General features: G+C 42.8%; 2 protein-coding genes across 9 annotated transcripts in view; one reads left to right on the top strand and one right to left on the bottom strand.

The window, feature by feature from the left end:
* LOC115590038 (Fc receptor-like protein 5) overlaps positions 1–27,332 on the top strand; it is a 435,016-nt gene that overhangs the window by 338,125 nt on the left and 69,559 nt on the right. The gene's annotated exons all lie outside the window — the stretch shown is intronic.
* Positions 1–27,332, bottom strand: part of LOC115589946 (muscle M-line assembly protein unc-89-like) — a 50,001-nt gene that overhangs the window by 17,541 nt on the left and 5,128 nt on the right. For 4 of the 6 annotated variants that reach the window (XM_030431128.1, XM_030431131.1, XM_030431132.1 and 1 more), the window contains exons 3-7: positions 17,299–17,637; positions 15,978–16,331; positions 15,788–15,898; positions 15,237–15,563; positions 4,574–4,900 (exon numbers count right to left, since the gene is read on the bottom strand). In XM_030431128.1, coding sequence (XP_030286988.1) covers positions 4,574–4,900; positions 15,237–15,563; positions 15,788–15,898; positions 15,978–16,331; positions 17,299–17,637 — 1,458 coding nt within the window. The remainder of the gene's footprint in view (positions 1–4,573; positions 4,901–15,236; positions 15,564–15,787; positions 15,899–15,977; positions 16,332–17,298; positions 17,638–27,332) is intronic. The other 2 variants (XM_030431129.1, XM_030431134.1) reach the window with 2 other exon arrangements.

Below are 27,332 nucleotides of genomic sequence, written 5' to 3'. Positions count from 1 at the left end.
CATTGTTCCACCGTCTGGGGAGAACCCTGACTGTGGATTGGGCTATTAAACTACCGCTGAACACGGTGCCAGTTTCCACTGTGTAGTGGGCTGCCGCTACCCGGCCCTGCTCTCACTACAGCTGTTCTAATATCAACAAACACACACGTGGCTAATTATTTAACAAATGCACGCACATTACCAAACTCAGATTTATTTGAGATTATTAGCCACGTGTGTTTGTTGATATCAGAACAGCTGTTGTGAGAACGGGGGCCGAGTAGCGGCAGCCCACTACACAGTGGAAACTGGCACCGCGTTCAGCGGTAGTTTAATAGCCTAATCCACGGTCAGGTTTCTCCCCAGACAGTGGAACAACGGCGCTGCTAGCTAGCTGCTAGCTAGTTGGCTTCAACCTGAGCTGCGCATGTTGCATTATTTACCCTATAAGAGCATGCTAACCATGTAGCAACATATTAATGCAGCACACCAACTTAACTTAAAGAAGCTCGGCTAAACGCTCATGAAAATCATTTTCACTTATTCGAAACTTAATTCCGACACCAAGCAACTAAAGGAGCACGTAGAAAAAACACGCTAATGGTGCATGTCCGAAAAATCGGTGTTAGCGATTACGCTACTTCATGCTAATGCTACATACAGCATGTCATATGACAGCTGGGACTCTACAAATTTCAACGGTACACGTGTCATCACTCTGCGCCAGAAAACTCACTGAAACAACCGCAGAAGAAGAGCAAAAATAAACATCACTTTATACAGACATGATCATGAATTACGTGCTACATTGGCTGTTTTGTGATTATAAACTCTGTTTGAGTGCATTACACCCCCTCCACTGGCTAATCCAATGTGTCTGTGTCACTTTGAAATGATTCCTGACAGTTCAGGATAAGTTTCGGTTCCAGGAGGACACGTATAATGTGGAGTACCCACTAAACATTAGACGTCTTATGGATGTGCAGATCATGTCTATATTGCGTCCGTCAGTCCAAGACCAATTCTGGACCTCTTCACGACGTGCAAACTAGGTCCACAATTTGGACATCTAATCATGACCCCTCTTGGACGTCAATATGCGGTTGAACATTTGAACGTCGGGCTAGGTCACTTTTTTTGGACGTCTAAGACAGGTGCAGGGAATTGACATGATGTAAGTAATTCATTTATTTACTGTTATTATTATTATTACTATTATTATTATTATTATTATTATCATAGGAGTATTACTAGTAGTATGGACATGGTTATTTTGCGATTAAACATTATTTTTGAATAAAAGTAATGTTTTTGTTTGTTTACATTTTCCTGTTTTTCTTTTCTAAAACAGTGTAATTCTGTTTAATACAAAATATATATATTCATACAGTCAACGCCATTTTGATTGGCTGAGGCATTGCGTCATTACAACGTACATCCTAATAGCCACTCCCATTGGCCAAGGTGTTTGTCTTCGTTTGAAGCAATTGGCCGCTCGGCTCTGTGCACCATGACCGTTAACAACTTACAGCAGTCCGAAAATGAGCGTCCACTAAATTGCAGGTAAGTTCTGTCAGCTCATAGACCCATAAGTTAATTTATGTTCATTAATGCATTTATAGCGTTTGCAGCTTTAGCTTTGTTGTGTTAATCTACTTCATACCTATTGTCGCTATAATTAGCATTACATCTGCTAACGTTAGCTTTTGAACACAACCAACTTTGTTTACAACGAAGCCGGCAAAAAATAAATACATAGAGTGACACGCTTGAGCCGTGGGCTGTTACCCGACCATCGTCAGCAACAGGAGCCTCCAGTGTTAACGAGCAGGAGGGCCATTGTGGTGAGCTGGGAAGCAGGTGTTATCAGCGGATGTTAACCGCTACCGCTCATCGAAGTTAGCATAAAGCTACGGCCATCATACTTGTTAAGTTACCGGTCAAGGCTTTATTGTCGGTGACGGCCTTGTATGGGTCCGAAGTTCCAGCGCTTCACTCAGACTGTGGTTATTTTTCTTTGCGGTGCTGCTGCTGACAGAGACGTGCCTGCACTTGCTAACATCCAGGACAGCTAATGGGGCTAGCAGCACAAAAAAACAAAGCAAAATACTAATATACAGGCGGGAGGAGGGGGAGCTTCAGACACAACCACGTGGGGGTTCTCAGCCAAATGCATAACAATTTAGTGCAATGGAGTACTGAGTTCAGTATTGTAAAGCTTTAGTTGGGTGTTTCTAAATCAGTCTTATCCTTTTGTCAGGTGGTGTTTGGTCCTCTTTTGAAACTGGAGTGGGGTGTCCAGCCCTTTGGAAGCCACCTAAACAAGGTACAGATTGTGACCTCATGCTCCTTTGCACACACCCAGTCAAATAAATTGTAAGACTAAACTGACTTATACTGCATCTGTGTCTACAGATGGCTATGAAAATGAGAGAATGGCGAAAACACCTAAGAGACAAGGATGAACTTCTACGTTATGACAGCAAAGATGGACATCAGAGCATTGACATTAATATTGATGTTGTGGCTGGGAGTTGTAGCAGTGTGCCTGGGACCCCGCAGTTTAACAAGTGAGAGCGTTCCTGAGACATCACATGGTTTTGATTTTGACACTGATGTGGGCTGTTTGTCCACTGACTCTGAATATGAACCAAATGATGATGAAGCCGAAGTGATCAGCAGCCTTGAAGATGATCTGAGACAGTGGGCTACAGACAAAGGGAATGTGTGTTTGAAAATTAACCATTTATGTGTGGGAAAAAAAGCCAGATTTTTGTTTATTTTCACAAGATGAATCTGGTAAGCCCTTTAATTTTACCCCAGTGTTCACACTTAAAAAAAATAAAAATAAAATATATATATATAATATGTGTGTGTGTTTAATTGTTTTATATTTTAATTGTTCTTATGTTTGTACATAGTCACTCAGGACTAACCCTATTTTTGTAGTACAGACCAAAGAGGTGTCATTTTATTTATTGTATTTTACCACTTTGTTTTTTTCAAACTTAATTGAGGGTTATGCTGCCTGCTGTTAAGAAGTAGTAGCCTAGTAACTAGTATTTCTCAACTGAATCCTGGAGATTGGATTGTGATTTATTATTTTTAACAGCATGCCACCTTTTGAAATGGGACTACATTTATGCATATAAACTAGAAGCAGTACAGTATAAAAACAATGTCTAATATGAGTTCTAATTTGACATTGAAATGACGTCCACAAAGGCCATATTTGGACTAGAAATAGCTCCTGTACGGAGGTACTGTGGATGTCATAAATGGAGGTTAAGTGTACGTCAAAAAAAAGATGTCGTCTGGAGTAACAGTCTGCACCTTGAGGTGACCAAAATTAGACGTGCAAAAATGACTTGGAAAAGACGTCGTTTGGACGTCTCTCTGCGCAGTGGGTAGGTAGGACCCTAGTCTTCCCACGCAGTGTATTTGCCTCCTTGTGATTGGCGGATTAGTGTGGTTATCATGGATTTGGGGACTGAAGACTGAAAAAGTCTTATTTATAATTTATTTATAATGTATTTATTTTATTTATTTATAATTGTTTTATTTACATTTATTTTTTATAAATTGTACACATTGTGTAACTGTTTGGCTTGATATTTTATATTCATTCTTTGTTCTCAGGTGTGTAATTTGCAGAAGGTGTAATCCATTTTTTGTAATGTTGTATGAAGAAAACAAAACCAAGGCCAAATGGCCTTACTATTTAAGTTTGTATTCACAGTTTTACATGTTATACATGTTTTACATTAAGTTGATTTAACTGTATTGTTTAATTATTGGCACTGGCACTTAATAAATGGGCTTAGTTTTGGAGCCAGATGTTGGAGTTGCAATGAATACCTCTGTTTTTTTGAGAAATGCTTGATCATTTTACAGCCACATCATTTTTGTTATGCATTATTTGTTTTGGTTTTTTAAAAACGCAAAAAGAAATGCATCCGATTACTCGATTAATCAATCAATAAATTGCAAGATTAATCGATTACAAAAAGATTCGATAGCTGCAGCCCTACTTTGAACAGACGGCCTCTAATAACTTCTTCAGTTTCTACAGACTGAGGAAGAAAGTTTCTGGAAACAACAAGTCCAGCCCCACAACTGTTACTGGTTTGTGACTGAAGAAGGTTTCAGCAGTCCACTCTGTCCTCCAGTCAGTCTGGTTATCAGCAGTACTGTGTGGCTCTGCTACCAAAATAACATCCAGCTTGTTGAGAGAACACAGCTTGAAAAGAAAACGCTCTTTTCCCATCATCCCTTGCTCCATTTAGATTCAAGCTGCCTATTCTTATGTCTCCCATAGATTAAAAGGTGTAAAACAAAACAGAGTGAACAAAGCAGGCAAAAGAAGGAATAACTGATACAAACTATTAAAGCTGCATTTCTTTGTTCTAAGTGATGAAAAGATTTGTTGTTTCTTTCAGCTCGTTCCTTCAACTTTCTTCAGGATCAAATAAAAACATCACATTCAGATCAATACTGTCAATTGTGATTGGAAATCAATCAGCTAATTGATATCAGTCTGACCTCTAACCTGTATCTACAGTACTGACCTCTGACCTGTGTCTACAATACTGACCTTTGACCTTCAGCTCCACTTGTTTCTCCATCAGGATGTGTTCCTCCCTGTTGTAGACAGTGCAGGTGTAGATGTTACTGTCTCTCTCTGTGGGGTATTTCAGGGTCAGACTGAGGTCTCCAGGTTTCAGCAGATTTCTCTTCATCTCTGTTCGACCTCTGTAATCACTGTCCCTTTCTTTAGGCTTGTCAGAACCGTTCTGATACACATAGACCTTATTGTTGTCTCTGTCGCTCCACTCCACTTTGGCATCTTTCGGCAGGCGAACTGTGGTTTTGCAGGGCAGCTTGACAGATTTCGCCCCTGAATCCACCTCCACCTGGTAGACTGTAAGGACAACACACCACAATAAAGATAGTCAGAGAGGATTTTGATTTTCAACAATACTTTATCAAAGATATTATAAATAACTTATAAAACCACAATCAAAAAACAACATGGTTGATAAGTGAAGATTAACAGAATCTATCAACTCAGTCACGTACAAAGAACAGCTCGTCATCAACAACACAACAGAACACGTGTTTATAACACCACACACTGGAAAACTTTTCACATCTTTCATCATTCTATAATAATTAAAATCTATTTTTAAACCGGCTTTCAACATTTTTACAAACATGAAAACAGCATCATCATCCACAACTGTCTCTGTTCTGTTTCTTCTGCTCAGATACACGGCCATCTTTGTCCTCCACACGATGAAATTAAGAAGCTGCCATTTGTCTTTATTTCTCTGAGAGGACCTGTAGCCCAGAATGACCATCTGCTTCTAAAAAACTCCCCAAATAGTCTGAAAACATGTTCCAACATCACAAACAGAGGTAGCAGTCGACAACACTATGAAACAATGAGATATAGTCTCAGGATGAGGACAACATGGACGGACAGGACTCACATCAGAGTTAATGACAGAGACAAACACATTCACAGCAATGATACCATGTAAAACCCTCAACTGCAGGTCAGTGATGGTTTTTACAGCTCTCCATTCAGCTCCAACACCATCATTCAGGCTTCAGCGAGCTCTCCATGGAGTTTTACTTCTACCATTCAGTTTGCATCCAGAAAAGACAATTCAGAGTTTCTCCCACTTTTTAATAGCAACCCTGTACAGTCCCTGAAGTCTGGGGAAATGCTCACTGAAGGGAAAACATAGTTCTCATCAGGTTTAATAAAGCCGTCACAATACTGCTGTAACAAAGCAGTAACTCTCCTGCTGAGCAACACAGAGACAGCTCCAGTTGATATCACCTGTAAGCATCTGGAAGAGGAGCAGCATTGTCCATGTTTGCACCTGTGAGCTGAACCACATGTCCCAGAGTCACCACATTAGACAAACAGAACCACCTCAGCAGAGTGGACCCCATCTGACAGCCTGGACTGAAACGGGTCCACAGACTACTGGTTCTTGGAGCAGCCAGTACACTGAGCTGTGGTGTCCCAGCCTCTTCTTCTTTAGAAAGCTCCACACCTTCAACACTCACGATAGAAAACAGGTAATTCCTTTATGTTCAGCTGCTTTAAATCCATTAAAACAAAGATCTGTTGAGTCCAAGTCCACCTAACCTACTTAAAATGGTGCCAGCCAGCGGCCTCCACACTAAATCAGCAGGACCACAAGAACTGGAACCTGAAGGTAGCCCACCTGCTGCTCAGATGGATCAGACCCTGACCTCCTTCATTTCTCAGCAGATACAGCTCACTCTGAGGCACCCAGTGCAGTCTGTCCCAGAAGAAGTCCACAAGAAGAGCCTGGATCTGTGACAGCAGATCAGGTGGTGAATTTATTGCAGATCTTATGACTCGTTCAGATAAAATCCTGATCATTGGAGATTTCAACATGCACTTAAATAAGCCCTCTGACCCTCTAGGGAAAGCTTTTTTGAGACTTCTTGATATTTCCAACTTTATTCAGCTTGCCCATGAACCCACTCATTCCAGTGCAAACACTCTGGATTTCATAATTTCCCATGGACTTGATGTGTCAGCCCTGCCTGTCGCTTCTGTCTCCTCTGCTGTGTCGGACCACTTTCTCATTACATTTGTAGCGTCATTTGCCTGTTCCTATGTCAATGACACAAATGTTTTTACTTCTCGTCATATCAGCCCGGCAATCACAATCACCTGGCTCCTTTTGCGACTGCGACAAAACCTGTGGAAAGCCTCATGAATGATGTGAACCCGTTACTTGTTTCGCTCCTCAATTCTGTGGCACCGGTCTCTACCAGGACAAGAAGACAAAAGAAATCTACTCCTTGGTTTACTGACGAAACCCGAGATCTCAAGCAGGCCTGCAGAACAATGGAACGTGCATGGTGTAAATCTAAACTGGAGGGTTTTTTTCTCTTGCCTGGCATGATAGTGTACTAAACTATAAGCGTGCTCTAAATACTGCTAGAACAGCAAATTTCTCCAGCCTAATAAAAAATAATAAACACAATCCTAGATTTCTCTTTAACACTGCAGCTAAACTTACTCAAAAACCATAGACGGTGAGCTGTGCACCCTTTAATGCAAATGATTCCTTAGATTTCTTTTGCAATAAAATTGATGAGATCAGAATTAAAACTAACTCATCATCTGTGGCTTCCTCGTAAAACTTTGTCAAAAAATATCCTGCTGCCGATTCTCAGTTAGTCTCAGCTCTAAACACTTTTGAAAATATCTCCCTTGAGATACTGTCGAAAATTGTCTCATCCTCTAAACCAACTACCTGCGTCCTGGACCCCTTTCCGGCAAAACTGTTTAAAGAACTATGGCCAGCACTGGGACCTACAATATTAAATATTGTTAACTCATCACTCATGACTTGTGTTGTCCCTTCTAGTTTTAAGTCTGCTGTGGTTTAGCCTCTACTTAAGAAAAGAAGAAACTAAAGTCTTAGAAAGAGTCGTGTCCCAACAACTTTCAGGCTACCTACTCAATAATAATCTCCTGGAACCTTTGTAGGAAACACATTGTGTTCTTTCGGACAGGTACGATGTCCTGCAGGCCTGCTTGAGATCTCGGGTTTCGTCAGTAAACCAAGGAGTAGTACCATCTCTGGCCTGGCCCTAGCCTGGCTAAAATCGTACCTGTCCGAAAGAACACAATGTGTTTCCTACAATGGTACTTCATCAATTTTTACTGCTGTGAAGTATGGAGTTCCCCAGGGCTCTGTTCTGGGCCCTTTGCTCTTCTCCTTAGATATTTCACATCGGCCAAATTATTCGGAGACATGGAATACATTTCCACTGCTATGCAGACAACACTCAGCTGTATGTGCCCTTCAAACCTGATGACAAATCTCAAATCACGAAACTAGAGACATGCCTATATGCAGTGAAGAAATGGATGTCAGAAAACTTGCTGCTCCTAAACTCGGAAAAAACTGAGATGCTGCTCATCGCTCCCGCCAGACAGAGACACTATGTTAATCAGGTGACTAACTCTTGATAACTGCGTTATTTCTCAAAGCTCAACCGTCAAGAATGTAGGTGTTACTTTTGATTCTACACTCTCTTTTGATCATCAAATCAAAGAAATTGCCAAGATTGCCTTCTACCACCTGCGCAATATAACTAAAATTAGGTCCTTCCTGTCCACCGCGGATGCAGAGATCCTGATTCATGCCTTTGTTTCGTCTAGGCTGGATTACTGCAATGCCTTATTTTCAGGTCTTCCACATGAGAGCACTAAAAGTCTTCAGATGGTTCCGAATGCTGCAGCCAGAGTCTTAACACGTACAAGAAAATTTGACCATATTACACCAATCTTAGCGTCTCTACACTAACTCCCAGTACATATAACATCAGACTATAAGGAGCTGCTGATGACATGAAACTTTACACGACCCCATTGTACACGTCAGATCTCATTACACCATATATTCCAACTCTCAAAATTCAAAATACTATAAGGTGCTGCTGATGACATAAAACTGTCCATGACCCCATTGTACATGTCAGATCTCATTACACCATACTAGTGCATTGCCCATAGGAAGCATGTATTTCTATAGAAAAGTGGGAGGTTAAGTAGCTTTTTCATGGATGGCCAAATGAGGCTGTGTTTGAAGGTGGGACATCAGGGATATAATTGGCTGTTTTTGATTATACCATTATATGTCACCTTAAAAACTATTTACCTTGCTTTACTTGGTGTAATTATTTTTAGCACAACCTCACATGTGTGACTGTACAGTTATTTTTTCATTTTAAGGTACTATATTAACACTATGGACCTAAAATAACATAAAATCAGAGTAGAAAAAGTTAGTTTTTTTACTGTGAAAACCACAAATATGTTTACTGGACCAATTGCATTAGTTATAATGCAAATATAAATTGTTGTTTGCTAAATTGGTGCATAAGTTTTTGAAATTTACAAAGCTATGTGTTGCTATTTACATTTAAATGCAGGCAATGCCTCAGGCTCAGGGCTCAGCTCATTCCTGCCTGTTCCACATTCAGCCATCTCCTCCTTGGTTTGCCTCACAACACGACTCCACTACTCACTAAACACACTACACCAAACACTACATAACACACTAACTATACACTCCACACACACTATATGTCACAAATCTCTCAACTCTCAAAACTCGCTATCTCTGTCGCTGTCTCCAACACATCACTGCTGCTGTCAATCATCCGCCGATGTCCCTCCCATATCTTCCTGTTCCTCAACAACCAAACTTGCTGCTTGGACTCTTTCATGACAAAAGCACATTTTTACTGTTTCTTCCTGCATCAGACATAAAGCAAACGTAACAGCAATGTTCGCGAAAAGGCGTGTTGGACATTATTTACCCTAAATCCGGTTTTGGACGTAACAGTGCGTCCGCTCCGTCGATTCGGGCGGTGGGCTGTGTAGCTAGCGCTAGCTAGCGGCTAGCACGGCAAGCGCTAGCTACACACACACATCCACAGATTCCAATCCCACTTTGTTGTCCGCGCTTTCCCCGGATCTCTATTCCCCGGAACCGAACCGCCGGCAAAATCCCGGTCCAGCTCGCGCCGCTGCAGGTATAAATCCGCTTGTTTTTTTAAGGTATGTCGTGGGCTTGAGCTCTGCAGTGATTGGCTCTGGTGCGCACGTGGCCACGGTGTGCAGTGGTTGGCTCTGGTGCCTACGTGACTGTGGTGGCTCCGGTGGACAATGCTTGCAGAATTTGTAAAGCATTTATGAAATAATTCATTCACGCTATCTTTGCAGTCCAAGCATATGCTTATTGCACACCAGTGAACCACGCAGCAGCCATGTTGAAAGTATCAGGTCAGTCTGATCCTGATCCGCAGAGATATTTGAGGAACACACTCACACACACACAGACAGACAGACAGACAGACAGACAGAGATTCCTTGTATTATAGATAGATATTCCAACTCTCAAAATTCACTCTCAACATTCAGGATTCCTGATGGTTGCCAGGATTAAGAAGAAGTCAGCTGGCTGCATGGCGTTTTCATATTGGGCTGGCGAGAAACAATCTCTTTATTCTGATCAATATTTCTCTTACCTTTGTTTTTGTTTTCTGTTCCCACAAGCTGCAAGCTGTGTCACGCTCTACACTCTCTATAGCGTACTCCTCCCGCTCCTCCTCCTCTCTCTCCTCCTTCTCTTTCTCCTCCTCCCCTCTTTCTTGCAGGCTCCCTTCTGATGGACCACGGCCCCCTGGGACCATCTACTGTATCCGGGCTGCAGCTGCCTTGAAATACTGACTGATCTGGATTGTCACACCCTGGGCTCTGCTGGATCATTGCTCTCCTCTGCTTCACTATCTCCTCATATCTATATTTCTGTTAACCTTGATGCCTCTCTCTGTCTATTACTAATTATCTTGTGTGGCCTGCCCTCTTCCAGATCATCAGTGTGGACAGGAGGTCATCTGGCTCTGGCACCACTTGGTGATGCCTCGTCCAGCTCGGTCGTCTCCTGGATACACTCACTTTACATATAACTTGAATCAGACTTTCTGTTGATGTAACTTGTAAACTGTGAATTGTTGCTCTTTTCTGTACACACAACATCTATTGCATGTCTGTCCGTCCTGGAAGAGTGATCCCTCCTCTGTGGCTCTTCCTGAGGTTTTTTCCATTCTTTTTTTACCCTGTTAAAAGGTTTTTTCCAGGCTCTAGCCTGGCAAAGATCGTACCTGTCCGGAGGAACCAAATGTGTTTCTTACAATGCTACTTCATCGATTTTTACTGCTGTGAAGTATGGACTTCCCCAGGGCTCTGTTCTGGGCCCTTTGCTCTTTTCTTTATATATTTCACCTCTCGGCCAAATTTTTCGGAGCCATGGAATACATTTCCACTGCTATGCGGACGACACTCAGCTGTATGTGCCCATAAAAGCTGATGACAAATCTCAAATCATGAAATTAGAGACCTGTCTATATGCAGTGAAGAAGTGGACGTCAGAAAACTTTCTGCTCCAAAAATTCAGAAAAAACTAAGATGCTGGTCATCACCCCGCCAGAAGGAGACACCATGTTGATCAGGATCATTTCTCAAAGTTCAACCGTCAACAATCTAGGTGTGACTTTTGATTCTACACTCTTTTGATCAGCATATCAAAGAAATTACTAAGATCATTAACATTTACTTAACCCTTGATATCAAATGTAAACGTCTTCACTGGGTAGGTGTCAGTCTCAATAAGTTCCTTTAGTAGTAAATTTACATTGTGCTGCCGACGAGAAACAATCTGTTTATTCTGATAAATATCACATTTCTCTAACCTTTGTTCTTGTTTTCTGTTCCCACAAGCTGCAAGCTGTGACACTCTCTATAGCTTCTCCTCCTCCTCCTCCTCCTCCTCCCCCTCTTCCGCCTCCTCCTCCCCTCTTTCTTTCAGGCTCCCTTCTGATGGACCGCGGCCCCCTGGGACCATCTACCACTCTCGGGCTCCTGCTGCCTTGAGATACTGACTGATCTGGATCATCACACCCCGGGCTCTGCTGGATCATTGCTCTCCTCTGCTTCACTATCTCCTCATATCTATATTTCTGTAAATCTTGATGCCTCTCTCTGTCTGTTACTAATTATCTTGTGTGTCCTGCCCTCTTCCAGGTCACCATGGTGGACAGGAGGTCGTGTGGCTCGGGCACCACTTGGAGATGCCTCGTCCTGCTCAGTCGTCTCCTGGATCCACTCACTTGATATATAACTTTTATCAGACTTTCTGTTAATGTTACTTGTAAACTGTGATTTGATGCTCTTTTCTGTACATGCAACATCTACTGCATGTCTGTCCGTCCTGGAAGAGGGATCCCTCCTCTGTGGCTCTTCCTGAGGTTTCTTCCATTGTTATTTTTTTTTTACCCTGTTGCAAGGTATACACCTATGGAATTCTTTACCATCGGAAATTAAATCCCAAACAGAACTGAAGACGTTTAGTGTGAAAGTTAAACTGTGGCAGCAGAAATGTGAACATTAACTTCTCTCAAGTCATTGTCCATACAGTACTTTATTCTATGTTTAATGCTAAATTTAACTTGTGTTTTAATCTGAAATTTATAACTGCAGCTGTGTTTATTTGTACCTATTCACTGTATTATCCACTGCCTTTGTATAATTGCACTTATTGTATACAGATTATTTTATTCTATTCTAAAGCCTGACCAGGGACAAAGACTGCAAATTAGCTTAAGCTAGACGTCTTATGTGCATCACATTTTCCCATTCTCTGTGGCAATGCTGTATGTATCGTCCCTGTTAAATAAACATTAAAACAAAATAAAATAAAAGGGTTTATTTCCATCAACATGTGGAGTTTTTCCTCACTCGAATCGAGGGTCTCTCGACAGAGGATGTTGTTCACTGTACAGATTGTAAAGCCCACCGAGGCAATGTCATTGTGATTTTGGCCTCTATAAAAAAATAGATTTGACTTGATCGTCACTCCGTACTGTCAGCAGACCCCCACAACCGAACAGAAAGGCTTATTAAAGTCAACAGGTAGATGTCTATTCCTGGAGCTTTCCCACTCTGATGCTCTGCAGAGCAGCATAGAGCTCATCAGAGGAGAGAGCTGCTTCCAGCTCTACATGACTCTGCTGCTCAGCCTGAGGAAGACCAGTGTAGAAGCTGAGAGACGCTGCCTGCTGCTCTCTGTGCTCACATTCAAACAGCTCACTGGAAAAGTTGACAGCATGTTTGTGGATTGCAGTGTGATCAGTCAGCAGCTGCCCAGTGTCAGACCTTAAACTGTGAATGAACCTCTTCTGTCCATTCTTACGCTCCAGACCAAAGAACAAGTGTGATGGAACATCCATCTGGGCTACAGTCTGGAAGCTGGACCGGACCAGAACCCCCTGAGCTGAGACACCCAGCAGGAAGCTGAAAGAGACTTTTTAACTTCAGTGTCTCAGTCTGGTTCTGGTCTCTGGTGGACAGAGTTTCTCCACTTCAGACCCCAGAGATTTTACTTGACATTCTAAGTGTTCTGCTGACAGAGTTGCCTAATTTGGACCTTTCCAAAATCCCACCACTGTTGAAAAGACACAAACTCAGATTTCATACTTTGGTGTTTCTTTGCAGTTTTTCTCCTCCAGTCAGGCCGTGTTAAAATGCCAATAGACACTGTTGGTTTTATATTTTATAAAAACAGAAGCTGTCACAAGTGAGTGATCAGAGAAGCCAACAGGGCTGATAACACAACCTTTTAAACACATTAAAATGCTGTTTAAAACAATAAAGCGATCCAGCCTGGCCACAGACAGTGAGTTATGTTCAGGTGTGTCCAGGTGTTTTGTCTCTCCACACATCACACAACTCCTGAGCCTCCATGAGGTGAAGCAGACGAGTGTGAGAGGCAGCGTGAGGCTCTGCATGGTTCCTGTCTGACCTGCTGTCCTCAGTACTGTTACAACCTCCACCCATAAATACATATTCCTCATTATTACATTTATCAGTCACTTCATTTAAAACATGTAGAAACACCACTCTCTCCACTCCCACAGCCGGACCATCAATATCATTAATAGGGCTGTCAGTTTAACGCGTTAATTAGATTAATTAATTACACTGCAAATTAACGCGTTATAAAAATTACTACTTGGCAGTGGCACGTCACTATAGCAATAGCACCGAGGAACTTATCCGGACGTGTTTGTCACTTCCCACCTGCGTCGCTAGTAGGGCTGTAACGATACACGTATCGAAGCTGAAATGGCGACACTCAGATCCACAAACCTGTCTCGCGCTGTGAGAAGGCAGAATCGCGACACAACTTCCAGCCCAGATCAGCCCTATGAGCTATAAGTAACACCACATTAACACCGCAGCGGTCGTTCGCCAATCCTCCGCCGTTGTTCGTTCACAAAGTGCAAAACACCGCTGTAAAGACGAACTGCTTTCACACAGAAAGCCGGCACTGCGGCTCCTAAAGAGACGTGACGGTACACGTCATGATGATGATGTGTGTGTGTTTTCAAGGGGTTTCCCCAGTGTCTCCTCTCCCTGTCAATCAAAACCGATGGAGACTGTCTTCCGGGGTAAAGTTCACTGAAGTCTCGGTCCGGAGGGCTGACGTCGCAGAGATTTTTTTTCCATCAGAAACACTCGGTGAGGTAAAGTTTTTTGCCGGTGACAGACGCATGGCAGAAATGTGACGAGGAGTTTGTAGGACGGGCGGGAGGAAGGACTTCTCCATGTTCAGCTGTGGTATTTTTAACTTGTTGCCAAAGACAGTTACAGTTACTTCGTTACCTTAGTTTGGTTCTGTAACGTTGTTTTGTGGGACATTTCTCTGTATTAAGTTGAGTGAGGGATCTGTGCAGTTAACAGACCATCAGATAGACACGCCCTCCACAATACTGCACCTCAGATACTATCAGACAAGTATCATATACATAAGTTATTGAAATGCTACATAAATAAAATGTTTGATTTAGAAAGAAAAAAGTAATCGAGGTTTGTATCGAATCGTGGGTCAAAAATCGTGATACAAACCGAATCATGAGTTTGGTGTATCGTTACAGCCCTAGTCGCTAGTCAAAGCAGGTTGACAACAGACATGGACGCGACTCAGGGGAGTGAGGCGAGCACATCGTTGCTAGGGCCTTTGAATGGCAAGTTCTTCTCTTCTTAGTGTATTAGTCATGCAATACAATTTTGTAATGTCCTAGAATTCGAATTCTTTATTTGGGTACCTTTAGCAGATATGAGATTAAAATGCGATTAGATTAATTAATTACAAATCCTGTAACAACAAGTCCAGCCCCACAACTGTTACTGGCTTGTGACTGAAGAAGGTACACACAGCAGTACTGTGTGTCTCTGCTACCAAAATAACATCCAGCCTATTGAGAGAACACAGCTTGAAAAGAAAACTCTCTTTTCCCATCATCCCTTGCTCCATTTATATTCAAGGTGCCTATTCTTACGTCTCCCATAGATTAAAAGGTGTAAAACAGAAAAGCGTGAACAAAGCAGGCAAAAGAAGGAATAACTGATACAAACTATTGAAGCTGCATTTCTTTGTTCTAAGTGATGAAAAGATTTGTTGTTTCTTTCAGCTCGTTCCTTCAACTTTCTTCTGGATCAAATAAAAACATCATATTCAGATCAATACTGTCAACTCTGATTGTAAATCAATCAACTGATTGATGTCAGTCTGACCTCTGACCTGTATCTACATTACTGACCTCTGACCTGTATCTACAGTACTGACCTCTGACCCACAGCTTCACTTGTTTCTCCATCAGTTTGCGTCCCTCCCTGTTGTAGACGGTGCAGGTGTAGATGTTGCTGTTTCTGTCCGTGGGGTTTTTCAGGGTCAGACTGAGGTCTCCAGGTTCCAGCAGTTTTCTCTTCATCTCTGTTCGACCTCTGTAATCACGGTCCTGTTCTTCAGGCTGGTAAGAGCCGTTCTGATACACATGGACCTTCCTGTATTCTCCGTCCCTCCACTCTACTTTAGCATCTTTAGGCAGGTGAACTGTGGTTTTGCAGGGCAGCTGGACAGACTCTGCCCCTGAATCCACCTCCACCTGGTAGACTGAGAGGACAACAAACAACATCAGCTGTGCAGACAGCAGCAGGAACTGTGATGGTAACATGACCTCATTGTCTCATCCTTCTCTATAATCCAGACCTCACTGTCTCATCCTTCTCTTATAATCCCAGACCTCACAGTTGACATTCTGTCTCAACAGTCAGGGAGCTACCAGAGTAAAGATGCTTCCCAGGTGCATGATGGGTAGTGTAGTAGTAGTGACATACCTGACATGAAATAGTGCCTAAAATGTACTAAAAGAGCTCCAGAAACAAGAAGTCCAACAGCCAGGAGAACCAGGAGAGCTGTGGCCCAGGATGGGAATCGTTCTGTGGGAACTAGAAACATAAAGAACATGAACTCTGACCTCTGACCTCTGATCTGTATCTACAGAAAGTTTTAGGGTTAGTTGTTGACCTTTGACCTGCAGATGTACGTCCGTCACTCTCCATTCTCTCTGTCTCCCCATACTGAACCATCTGACGGTGCAGGTGTAGTCGCCGCTGTCAGAGAGGTGGAGTTCTGTCAGATGGAGGCTGAGGTCTCCAGTTTCCAGAGCGTCAGTCTTCATGGATGTTCGGCCACTGTAAAGCTGGTTTTGGTCTCTAAGTTCGTCACCTTCCTGCTGACACTGGTGGACGGTTGAAGGATTGAGAGCACAGCGGCTCCACACCACTGAGGGCTCGTCCAGTTCATCAGCAGGAAAATCACAGGGCAGCAGGACAAACGGGCCCCCCTCATACACCTCCACAGCTGAGGCATGCTGGGAAACTGTGAGGTCACACAGACAGAGAGGGTCAATGACAGCAGCCTTATTTCATGTCATGAGTGAATGTGGTCCTCTGCAGTGTGTGCAGCCTGTAAACTGTGCTGCTAAAGCTCAACTCAGACTCTGTGTGAATGAAGGCCAACATTTACATCCACATGTGACGCTGCTGTCAGCAAAGCATCATTATTACGTTTTTTGAACAGAAGCCATCAGAATGTGAGCGAGCTGCAGGGATCTAATCCTGAAGAACAGAAGTGAGGACAGTGTGACTGTACAGTCTTCTACATTCATCAGGGTTTAAAGACACAGTGAACATCTGCTGCCTTTAATCTGTTCTTCATGTGTTTCTGTGAAGAAAACATGGTCCTGCAGCTGAAACACACTGATGAAGTGAAGATGACACAGATCCACATTAAAGGCATGACGTTGGACCGAGGTGACAATCAGATCAGAGGGAGGAAGGTGCTTCTTCCTGTGACGCCCACCGGGGACTTCTGTGAGACCGGCAGCTGTCTTCACCAAGTTCACTTCTGTCCAGTTAGTCTGTTCTTGGTTCTGGTTCATGCAGCAGTTAGAGAAACACTGAGCTGAAGTTTCTGTCTGACTGCTGATCAAATCGATTCATGTAAAATGTGCTGCTTTGTCTCTGATGCAGCTTCCTCTCACACAATGTCCCGCCCACAACACCATCTGATTGGTCACACATCACAGCTAACAGCCTATAAACACAGAGTAATCTGAACCTGCAGAGTAACTAATGACTAAAGTAATCAAATACATGTAGTGGCCAAACAAACCAGAACAACACAGAGGAGTGTTGTCTCTGTTCTTGTCCTCTGGAGGTGACAGTGATCAGTCAGCACATGAGTGAACAGTGAATCAGCAGACAGACACACTGATCTACACACAGACACACACAGATGACACACAGAGGACACACTAATGACACACAGATCTACACACACTCACCTGTCACCAGCAGCTGGACGATGCTGATCGTCTCATTTTTCTTCCGTCTTGAACCAGCTGTTACAACTCGACACTCATAAGTACCGACATCTTCTCTTCTCACGTTCTTCAGGATCAGAGACATGTTTCCATTCTTCAGCTCACCGTCCACCAGCTGCACTCGACCTGTAAAGGATGAGTGCTGGTGGGTTGGATCTGAGCGTCCATCTCTCCAAAACAGGATGTCCTTTGGTGGCCTCAGGTCAGATCTGGTCCACTCTGCAGCTTCTGTGGTGACATCACCAGCCTGACACTCCAAAGTTACATCTTGTCCCACTCGTCTATTTAACACCTCAGGCTCTATGGAACAATAAAACAGATGTAGGGAGGATCAGCTGTTAGATTAGTAAAGGACAGCAGAGAACAGACAGTAACCCTGACATCACCTGGAGACATCCACTCATCACTCAGAACATCTGTTGACTAGGGTGTATACACCAAACTCACGATTCGGTTTGTATCACGATTTTTTACCCATTTTTTGTCTAAAAAAAAATGTAACATTTTATTTATGTAACATTTCAATAACTTATGATACTCGTCTGATAGTATCAGAGGTGCAGTATTGGCAAACTGAACCAATGTGAATGGATGAGCTGGCTGAGTGTTTATCGGATGGTCTGTTAACTACACAGGTCCCTCACTTAACCAAATAAAGAGATATGTCCTACAAACGAACATTACAGAACCAAACTAAGGTAACATAGTATCTGTAACTCCTTTGCAACTTATGAATAAAAAAAAAAAATCAACACTGTAGTGGAGAAGTGTCTGCCCTGTCTGTCCTACAGACTCTTTGTCTCATTTCTGCACGAAAAACAGTGGCTGTAACCGGCAATAACTTTAATTCATGGAGTGTTTGTAATGGAAATAAGTCACTGTGACCGTCAGCTCTCCGGACCGAGACTTCAGGGAACTTTCCTCCGGAAAACAGCCTCTGTCCCCGCCAGTGACAGAGTCAGAAAGCGACCTGTTTACTGATGGCGATTATTAATTATGTAATTTAGAGAGAAAAATGTAACTTCATAACTTTCCAGGATGTTTGATGGGTTAGGATCTGTGTAGGATCACTACACATTATAACGGCATCCATATGATTTGTCAGCAGGTTTAGATTGACAGGAGGTGTGATGGAAATTGGTCGACTAGAGCCACTGAGGAGAAAAATACTCACAGCATTTGTACATAGGGAAAGTGACCCCATGTCTTTTATTCTTTTTGCGTGCAAGGGAAAGTTTAGTTAGGTTAGGATAGGTCCGTAGCTAAGCCCGATGGGTTAACTTGCTTGGTGAGTACGTTTATGTTTTGTTTTGGGGTGACAATGTAATCAAAATTCTTTTGAACTTATGCCCATCTTTATATAACTTCTGTGCCTTATTAAATTGAGTACCTGCGTGTGGTTGCCGGGGCAGCGGGACCATATGAGAGTTTCCCTATCCAGAAAGATAATGGACAATTAGAATGTTTTGAACTACCTGATAATTTTTCGCTATCACACTCTACAAAATGTGTTATAATTATGCTTGAAATCAGCATAAACAGGAGGGATATGTGATGGAAATGTTGTACTTCGTGAAGAGAGATGTGAACTGAAGTCTTACACAGGAATGTTCAATGTAACTGTTTAACATGACCTGTAATCTGTGACTTTGCTTTAGGCTGTTTTATGACCCATGTAAGATATTCAGTGACCACTGAAGGTTATCACTTCCTTCTCTGTGAAGTATTCCTTGAAGTGCAGGTCATAATTAGGAACTATTGGATTGAAAACACACCCACACATACCATGCCTTTCTCCTCAGACATTGAGTCTTCACTTTGTAACAGACCTGCGTGTTGCTCTGTGAATGCTCCTCTTGTACAAGATTAAAACCTTGTTTGAACTTTGAGCTTCCTTCCTCCAGTTCTAAATTATTGCAGAAGTATTTTAACAGGAGGACACCTGGGAAACATTGACGTCATCATCATGACGTCAACCGCATGCTTCTTTAGGAGCCGCAGCACCGGCTTTCTGTCTGAATTACACAGCGGATCGTCTTTAAGGCGGAGATGTTTCACTCTGTGTGAATCACCATATCAGCGGAGAATTAGTGAACCACCGCTTTGGTGTTCATGTCGCGTCTCTGTGTGAAAGGAGCTACTTACAGCGCATAGTGTTGGATCTGGACTAGGGGCGGGCAATATCGGCAAAAAACAATATCTCGATATTTTGGGGGATTTTGGCAATAACGATAATCAGTCGATATCCTTTAAAATGTGACTGGAATTGTCTGAGTTAGGCCTTGTGTCAACCAAACGCTTTATAGCGCTGAGGGCTCTCAAAAACTCTTTTTTGAGTGCCAAGCGGTGTGAAAAGTTGAACAGATTTCAACTTGAAAAACTTTAGCATTCAAGTACAAATAAAAGAAAGACTCTCCATTTTTGTACATTTGAACTCAATAATTGAACTACAATGTAGGAATCTTGAATTCTGTAAACATTCAGCTGTCAGGTAAATTGTGCTGCAGTGCAGACAAACAAGAGCATATGATAAAATAAAAACAGTAGCATTTGTAACAAAGTGCTCTGTGAGTATTTTGAGAATTATTGTGCATCATCTTATGGCCTTATTAAACAAATTACTAACTTCAAGTTCCATCCAGGATTGTACAACAACAACAAAAAAATCTAAAAATGACATTTGCTAAAAAGCTTCACTACGGGTTTTTCAAATAGTGTACAAAAATATAAAGATTTGTAAACGAATCAGAATCAGAATCAGAAATCCTTTGATGTCCCGCAGGCGGGGAAATTAGTTTGTCACAGCAGCGACAGAATATTACAAAAACAGAAACATATTACACGAACAGAAACAATAGCAAAAATAAGCAATACAATTAAAAAGGGACGAAATAAATAGACAGTATAATGACAGTAATGTTGAAAAAAAATCCACAATTCTCAGATAGAAAATACCCAGTATTATTACAGCTATGGACAGATGCCAGAAACTTCGCAGAACTTTGAACAAATAACATTCTAGGCTAATGATTCACTGATTAGGCTACTTCAGATTATGAGCCAAAAACACCAGTCTGTCAACAGCCCTTTCTAGATAGAAAAGGCGGCACATTTGCTCCAAGGTTAGAGCGGCCCTGTCATTCTAAAATATTCCTCCTTTTCCAGAAGCCACCTCTGGGGTCGGTGTAAACATGTGACGTGAAGCTCGAAATTTGACTGTCAACAGTGAGACAAAGAATTTGTCTTCAAAATAAGAGTGTTACATTTTACCCCATCGGAGTTTTGAACTGGGTTCTTAGCGGGGGGCTTTTAATTTGAAAGTAGCGACCGTTCCTAGTTTGGCGCTAGCTAACAAGTGGACACAACAATCATCTGAAGTACCGGTAGCTTCAGGGACTGGAGGCGCCTGCATTTTCTCTCTGCCATCACGACGCGCTGCTAAACTGTTGCAAGGAGGATGCTAGCGAGAGGACATGTGATCACGTAAGCCCACAAGTGTGTGACTGAATCCTGCCATGCTGCAGAGAGCGATGCTGCACTGTGTATTAAATGGATGTGAGGAGTTTCCGGGTGCGTTTCAATATTTTCGGCGAAGTAATTCAAATACTCGATAATGGAAATTTGCACCTCGTCAAAACAACAATGACGATATTATCGCAAACGATATATATCGCCCACCCCTAATCTGGACTGGAAGTTGAGTCGCAATTCTGTCTTCTCACACCGCGAGACAGGTTTGTGGATCCGAGTGACGCGATTTCAGTTTTGATACATGTGTCGTTACTGCCCTACTGTTGACATCGTGAAACATGAAGCTGCTTCAACTTCTCATGTGATTAACAGCCAACATTCACTTAGCCAATCAGAGCGCAGCTTTCATTTTCAGACGGACACCAGACAGTGGTACAAGTTAGTGACAGTCATAATATACGTGCTGGCTAGGGCTGGGCGATACTGCTGAAAAATGTATCACGACATAAGTGTTTCATTTCAGTCAATATCGATGATTATTGATTTTTTTTTTACCCATTTGAAATAAGTAATATTGGAAAAATAACCCTTAAAATGGTGACTAAAGGTGAATTTTTGAAAAAAAAAATCCTTTTCAAGACATAATAGTGTAGAAGCTGATATTGCTGCTTGACAATATGTTAATGAGATAGTTCGGGTTTTTTGAAGTGGGGTCATATAAAGTACATATCTATAGTCGATCTGTTTCCTACCGTAATCACCGATCAGCGCAGCCTCAATTTGGAGAAGTGGAGAGCCGCTCCAGCCAAAGTCCTTCTAGGCAATAGTAAAACGTCTCTGCTCCAGCCCAGACGCTCAGCTTTGTACTGCAGTGAACACGGTCAAGTGCAAAGCAAATTTTAACCACCTAAAACGAGGCCCACCTTAAAAAATCTATATTATTGAAGTGTACGTTGTATAGAGAAAATTCACAGCGCTTTACATCTCCGTCAGACCGCCCTTTCTTTTGGCACTACATTCTCTCAATCGTAGAACCACCGTATCCTTACGCATTAGCGCCGCTGGGCCGTTGCGAAGTTAAGTTTCGTTTTGATCGAAAGTAAACAGAGTTGCGTGTATAAACCTTCCGTCCAGCAACTGCGTCTCACACTGTATTTCGCCGCTCGCAGATCATCTGTTTCTGATGGAGTTCAGTGAAACTATCGAACGTTCTATCAAGCGTATTTTCTATTGATATTGATCAAGTGTCTATCGCGATAGATATCGTTATTGTTTTATCGCCCAGCCCTAGTGCTGGCCCTTTAACACACCTGGTGGTCATGTGGTAAACACTGTGAGCAGGTAGAACTCCCTGTAATATGACTGATGACTCCTTTACTCTGCTGCAGCAGTTTGACTCCGTCAGATAAAACACATACAGTCGGATCACTGATGGAGACACACTTTCAATCTTAAACCTTTAAATTCAAACCTGATGAATTACACACATTACATTTTAATAAAGTCAGGGTGACTCTTTATTGATCATCAATGATTGATCTGATTGGACCACAGTCAGTCTGTGAAACAACACACAGACTGAAACGGGTGTATGAGCTGGTCTGAGGTCAGCTGGAGATGACCTCATTCTGTCTTTATAGAACACAGTGGATGATTTACACACCTGGTCCCTGAGTTCTACCTGAACTCACACCCACAGAGAGAACGAACATCAGACATGTTGGAGACACGTTCTGAAAACACATCTCAGCTGATCGGATTGTATCCGCTGAGATTATCACCTCCTGTTTCTTCAGCACAGACAGTTCTGATTTTCTGTTTCTTTGTCTTTTACATTTCCTGAAAAGAAAAAGTCCAACAGCAACCAATTAAACCAGAACAACACAGGAGTGAAGGTTCTGTTCTGGTCCTCTGGAGGTGACAGTGAACACTTTGATCTACACACAGACACACGCTGATCTACACACAGACACATACTCAGGGCTTAAAGTATTCCGGCACCGTGCCGGATTTCCGGGGTGCGGCATTTAGCTGCGGGAAAAAAAAGTCTTGATATCACTTGAGAGTTTATGAGTCCGTCTGCCAATGAGATGATGGGAACACAGCTCTCCCTCTCTCAAACATTATTACATTATATCATTAGCCAATCAGAAGTAAAATGGGGCAGGTCTTGGAAAAATGTGCTTCAACCAGTCTGCGGTATTGGTACCCGTGCAGAGACGTCATGGAGGAGATTAGGATGGATAATACATTTATGAAGCCTGGGGAAGATGCGCTCCTAATTTATAAGGGATTAACAAATAAATGGCGTTGGGCGTGAATAGAAGAAATAGAGAAAGGCGGTAAGCCTTTTGGTAGCTGGTGCAAGAAGTTAAGAGCAGCAGGCGCTTGCTCCTGCACTTTGTGCTCAAGAAAGCTAATGTATGCAACTAGTGTAAAAAGAGTAGTAAAAAAAAAAAAAAAACAGTGCTACCACGTCACGAATCAGACCCCGTTCATAGAGCAGCTGTTTGCGCTCTCCAACACACAACACGATTACCGGGAGCAACAACCACAGCTGACGTACCCGTGTGACAGTTTAACTGGCGTTTATTTTAACTGGCAAGGGTCCCAGATGTGCTGGTGGTGTGGTTTGAGAATCCCGTCTGGGGAGAGAGGGGTCCTCGGCCATGTCCGCTGACCGGGAAAAAAATACCGATCGCCCTCCTCATCGATCCAAGTCATGTATATGTGTATTTGTTTTGCGTCCAGGTTAACTTGTGACACCTGTTACCATCGAGTATTCCTTTCATTCCGCACTGCGTTCAAATGGTTACTGAATGAAAGCCACCATTCCCAGCCGCATACATAGTTATTAAACCGAAGTCAAGTCGATGTGAAACCTGTATGATGTCATACAGCCTGCTTGTTAAAGAGTCTACAGAGTACGTTGACATCCAGCCCAAACTCAGCGGGACGTCAGTCAGCTGTGGCAAAGTGAGAGACGTCCCCCTTCACAGTTAACTCCCCCTTCACAGTGTGTGCGTGTGTGTGTGTGTGTGTGTCTTTTGTGCCACTGTGTTGAACAGTTTGTGAAGCATCCACGTTTTAGAATTTTGGCTGTGTTCCCCACTTGTCATCATTTACAAACACTAAAGCAACCCATGGGCAACACACCAGCCCTGTGTTACAGCAGAAAACAAATCCAACATATGTCAACGTGGTGGACAATATTACATTCAAGATGCAATGCAAGCCATACGTCCTCTCACACAGTACCAAGAGTGACCCACAGTTGTTACAAAAGGAAAGAAAACAGTAATGTCAGTAATGCAGGACTTTATTTTAACTGTCACAGCCTTCACAAAAGTGGTCCCACACAGTAGATCAACACATGTGGTTTTGGCAAACAGGTAAGCTATATTACACTTCTGCAGCGGCTCTCTGCGCGTCTCTTTACATGAAAATGAATCTTTTTTTTAATCATCATCAGTGTTTTAGGCCTACAGTGATTCTGATATTCTCCGACATAAAATGTTCAGCCTACACACAGAATTGTATCTGATTTTATCAAGTTGGGATTAATTGAATGATCCTGAGTTAACAGCATTGTATTTTATGCTCAAGCCTGGAGGTTGATCACTGTATGTGTTTTTTTTTTCACCCTGCCACTATGAGTTTTATTTATTATCAAATGAGGCTACTTTTTATGAGTTATTTTCTCTTTTTTATTGTAGGCTACTTCTTTTATTTAATAAATGCACCAAAACATGGCATCATTGAAATGGAAAAGCGAAGTTCAAGTATATTTTACTGAAAGCATAAGTAGCCTACTGCAGAGTTGCCACATCATGTAAAAATATACATTAACGTTTATTTTATCTTCTTATAAGACTTGATAGGCTAAGTTAAACTATCTAGGCTGCGTTACCTTCATTATAGTTCACAAATATGTTTTGCGGCTCCAGACAGATTTTTGTGGTGAGGGACTTGGGGGGCAAAAATGGCTCTTTTGATAGTGAAGTTTGCTGACACCTGCCCTAACTTCTGGTGAGGAGTCAACCTCTCCCTTCTGATATCCGTCGTTATACCTTGAGAAGAGTGTCTGCTCGCTTTGCCACAGCTGACTGACGTCACGCTGAGTTTGGGCTGGATGTCAACGTACTCTGTAGACTCTTTGACGAGCAGGCTGTATGACATTATACAGGTTTCACATCGACTTAACTTCGGCTTAATAACTATGTATGCGGCTGGGAATGGTGGCTTTCATTCAGTAACCATTTGAACGCAGTGCGGAATGAAAGAAATACTCGATGGTAACAGGTGTCACAAGTTAACCTGGACGCTGCACACTCAACCCCACAGCGAACAGCTAACAGCGTCTCCACACTGCTCTCGAGCCGCTTGGCGTGAACAAATGCCTCATACTGTTCCACCCATGAGTTGTTTGTGAGTACAGACATTCACGACAAAGATATAAGCCCGAAAACATGCACTTTTGGACGATTCAAAGACAGTTGCGTTTTTATCCGGACAGGCATCGTCACAGTCACCTACACTGTCATTGTGTGCTCTGTAGCGCTAGACTAACAGTGGTCTGCAGGTCGCAGACCTCGGCATCTCTGTGTGGAATAGAAGTGTTCAAGCCACGTCAAAACGAATATACATTTACATGACTTGGATCGATGCGCAGGGCGATCGGTACGTTTTTCCTGGTTAGCGGACATGGCCGAGGACCCCTCTCTCTCCAGACGGGATTCTCAAACCACACCACCAGCACATCTGGGACCCTCGCCATTTAAAATGAACGCCAGTTAAACTGTCACACCGGCATCAATGACTGACAACCAGCACTCACAGATAACTCCTCATCTCTGCTGTCACTCACGGTGGCGGACATTTGTTTCTCCGTCGCCCTGATCATTGTGTCATTGCGGGACACTCTCTCGTGGCTTGCCTGTTTGCTGATAACTCATCCCCACATGTTTATCTCAGGCTCCTCTAGCCTTCTTCCTCCCTCCAGCAGGCAGCCTGGTCCTGTTGCTGTAGCTCTGTTTTATTTTTTCGCCCATCTCTCACTCTCTTGGGGTCGACAGAGAAACGTCTTGCGGCTGCTTCTCCAGAGTTTTCTAGGGCCCTATAAAATCTGTTTTATTTTTTCCCAAATTCCGTTTTATTTTTTCCCAAATTCCGTTTTTTCCGTTTTAATTTTTGTGAATACCGTTTTTTCCATTTTAATTTTTGTGAATCCCAATTTACTCTTATTACACTACCAAAAACAGTGTGTTTTTAATGTAAATGACTAAAATGTACACAAAGTAAATAGAAATTACCTCAAATTAATTGAGGTGACAAACATATTTCCTCAATACTGTACCGTACAGTACAGTAAAGTGCATCAAAAATATTTTGACTTCATCATGTCTTCATACAGTAGTATATTTTGTGTTTTTAGGGGTTTCATTGAATAAAAACATGGTCAGCTCTCAGGCAGATCCAGAAAAGCCTCCCAGCCAAGGCAGTGTCAGCTAAGAGGGTTGTGGCTAACGGGGCTAGCTAGCTAACAGCAGCTACTGTTAGCAGCAGTTAGCAGTCACTCTGGTATTATATGCTGATAATATGAATCGGACACGTGGCTAACACTGACGCAAGACTGCTTCTTTGCAAAACAAATGTTCACCTGACACATACAAGTCGTTCTGGAACTGCTCGGCTCTGCACTGAGGGGTAAATGTCAAGTTTCTCAGCTTTTTCGCCGACGAAGACGGAGCCGTGGGCAGCTGCTTCGCCATGCTTACATTGTTTTGATGGAGGAGCTCAGTCTGTGGGGAGGGGGGCGGCGGCGACTTGTTGTGCCACCCAGATTTGGTTCCCCCCGTGCAGTTTTGCCCAGACAAACGTTCCTCTTCCACACGAGAACAACATTTCAGTGAAATTATGTCAAATTCCGCGATATTCCGCGTTAAAAAGTAGATTTGTGAGGGCACTCAAGCATTCAGCCCTGTGAGAGTGGTGAGAGAGTCACTCACTGCCACCAGGTGTGTGTGTGTGTGTGTGTGTGTGTGTGTGTGTGTGTGTGTGTGTGTGTGTGTGTGTGTGTGTGTGTGGCACTGATTGGCTTTGATTAAGACCAGGTGTGGGGAGCCTTCATATACTCTGAGTCTCCAGTGCTCTGTGCTGACTCATTATCTCACCTTCAGAGATAGTGAGAGGTTCTCCCTGTGGCTTTGAAACTGAGTTCTTTGTGTGTATTAGTGGCTATTTACCTTGTCTTTTCTGGGTCTCCTGGACAATTTTGGTTTTGGGTCAGCTGCTTGGCAGTGGTGGTTGGGTTTAGCATTTGAGCGTTTTGTTTTATTAGAGAAGCCTGTAGTGGCGCAAAACAGTTTAGTGGGTTTATCTTTTCCCCCCCTTCCCATCCATCGCCTTGGCGACTTTGTGGTTATCCCTTTTGGATAACTTTTAGACACCCCTGGGTCCACGCCTGTGTCCCACTCCCCCTCCCTGACAGATTCCGTTTTAATCGGCCAATTCTGTGATTCCGT

The sequence above is a fragment of the Sparus aurata genome, chromosome 10 (assembly GCF_900880675.1).
Source record: "Sparus aurata chromosome 10, fSpaAur1.1, whole genome shotgun sequence".
In the NCBI taxonomy this organism is placed as follows: Eukaryota; Metazoa; Chordata; class Actinopteri; order Spariformes; family Sparidae; genus Sparus; species Sparus aurata.
This window is presented reverse-complemented; position numbering and strand designations above follow the sequence as displayed.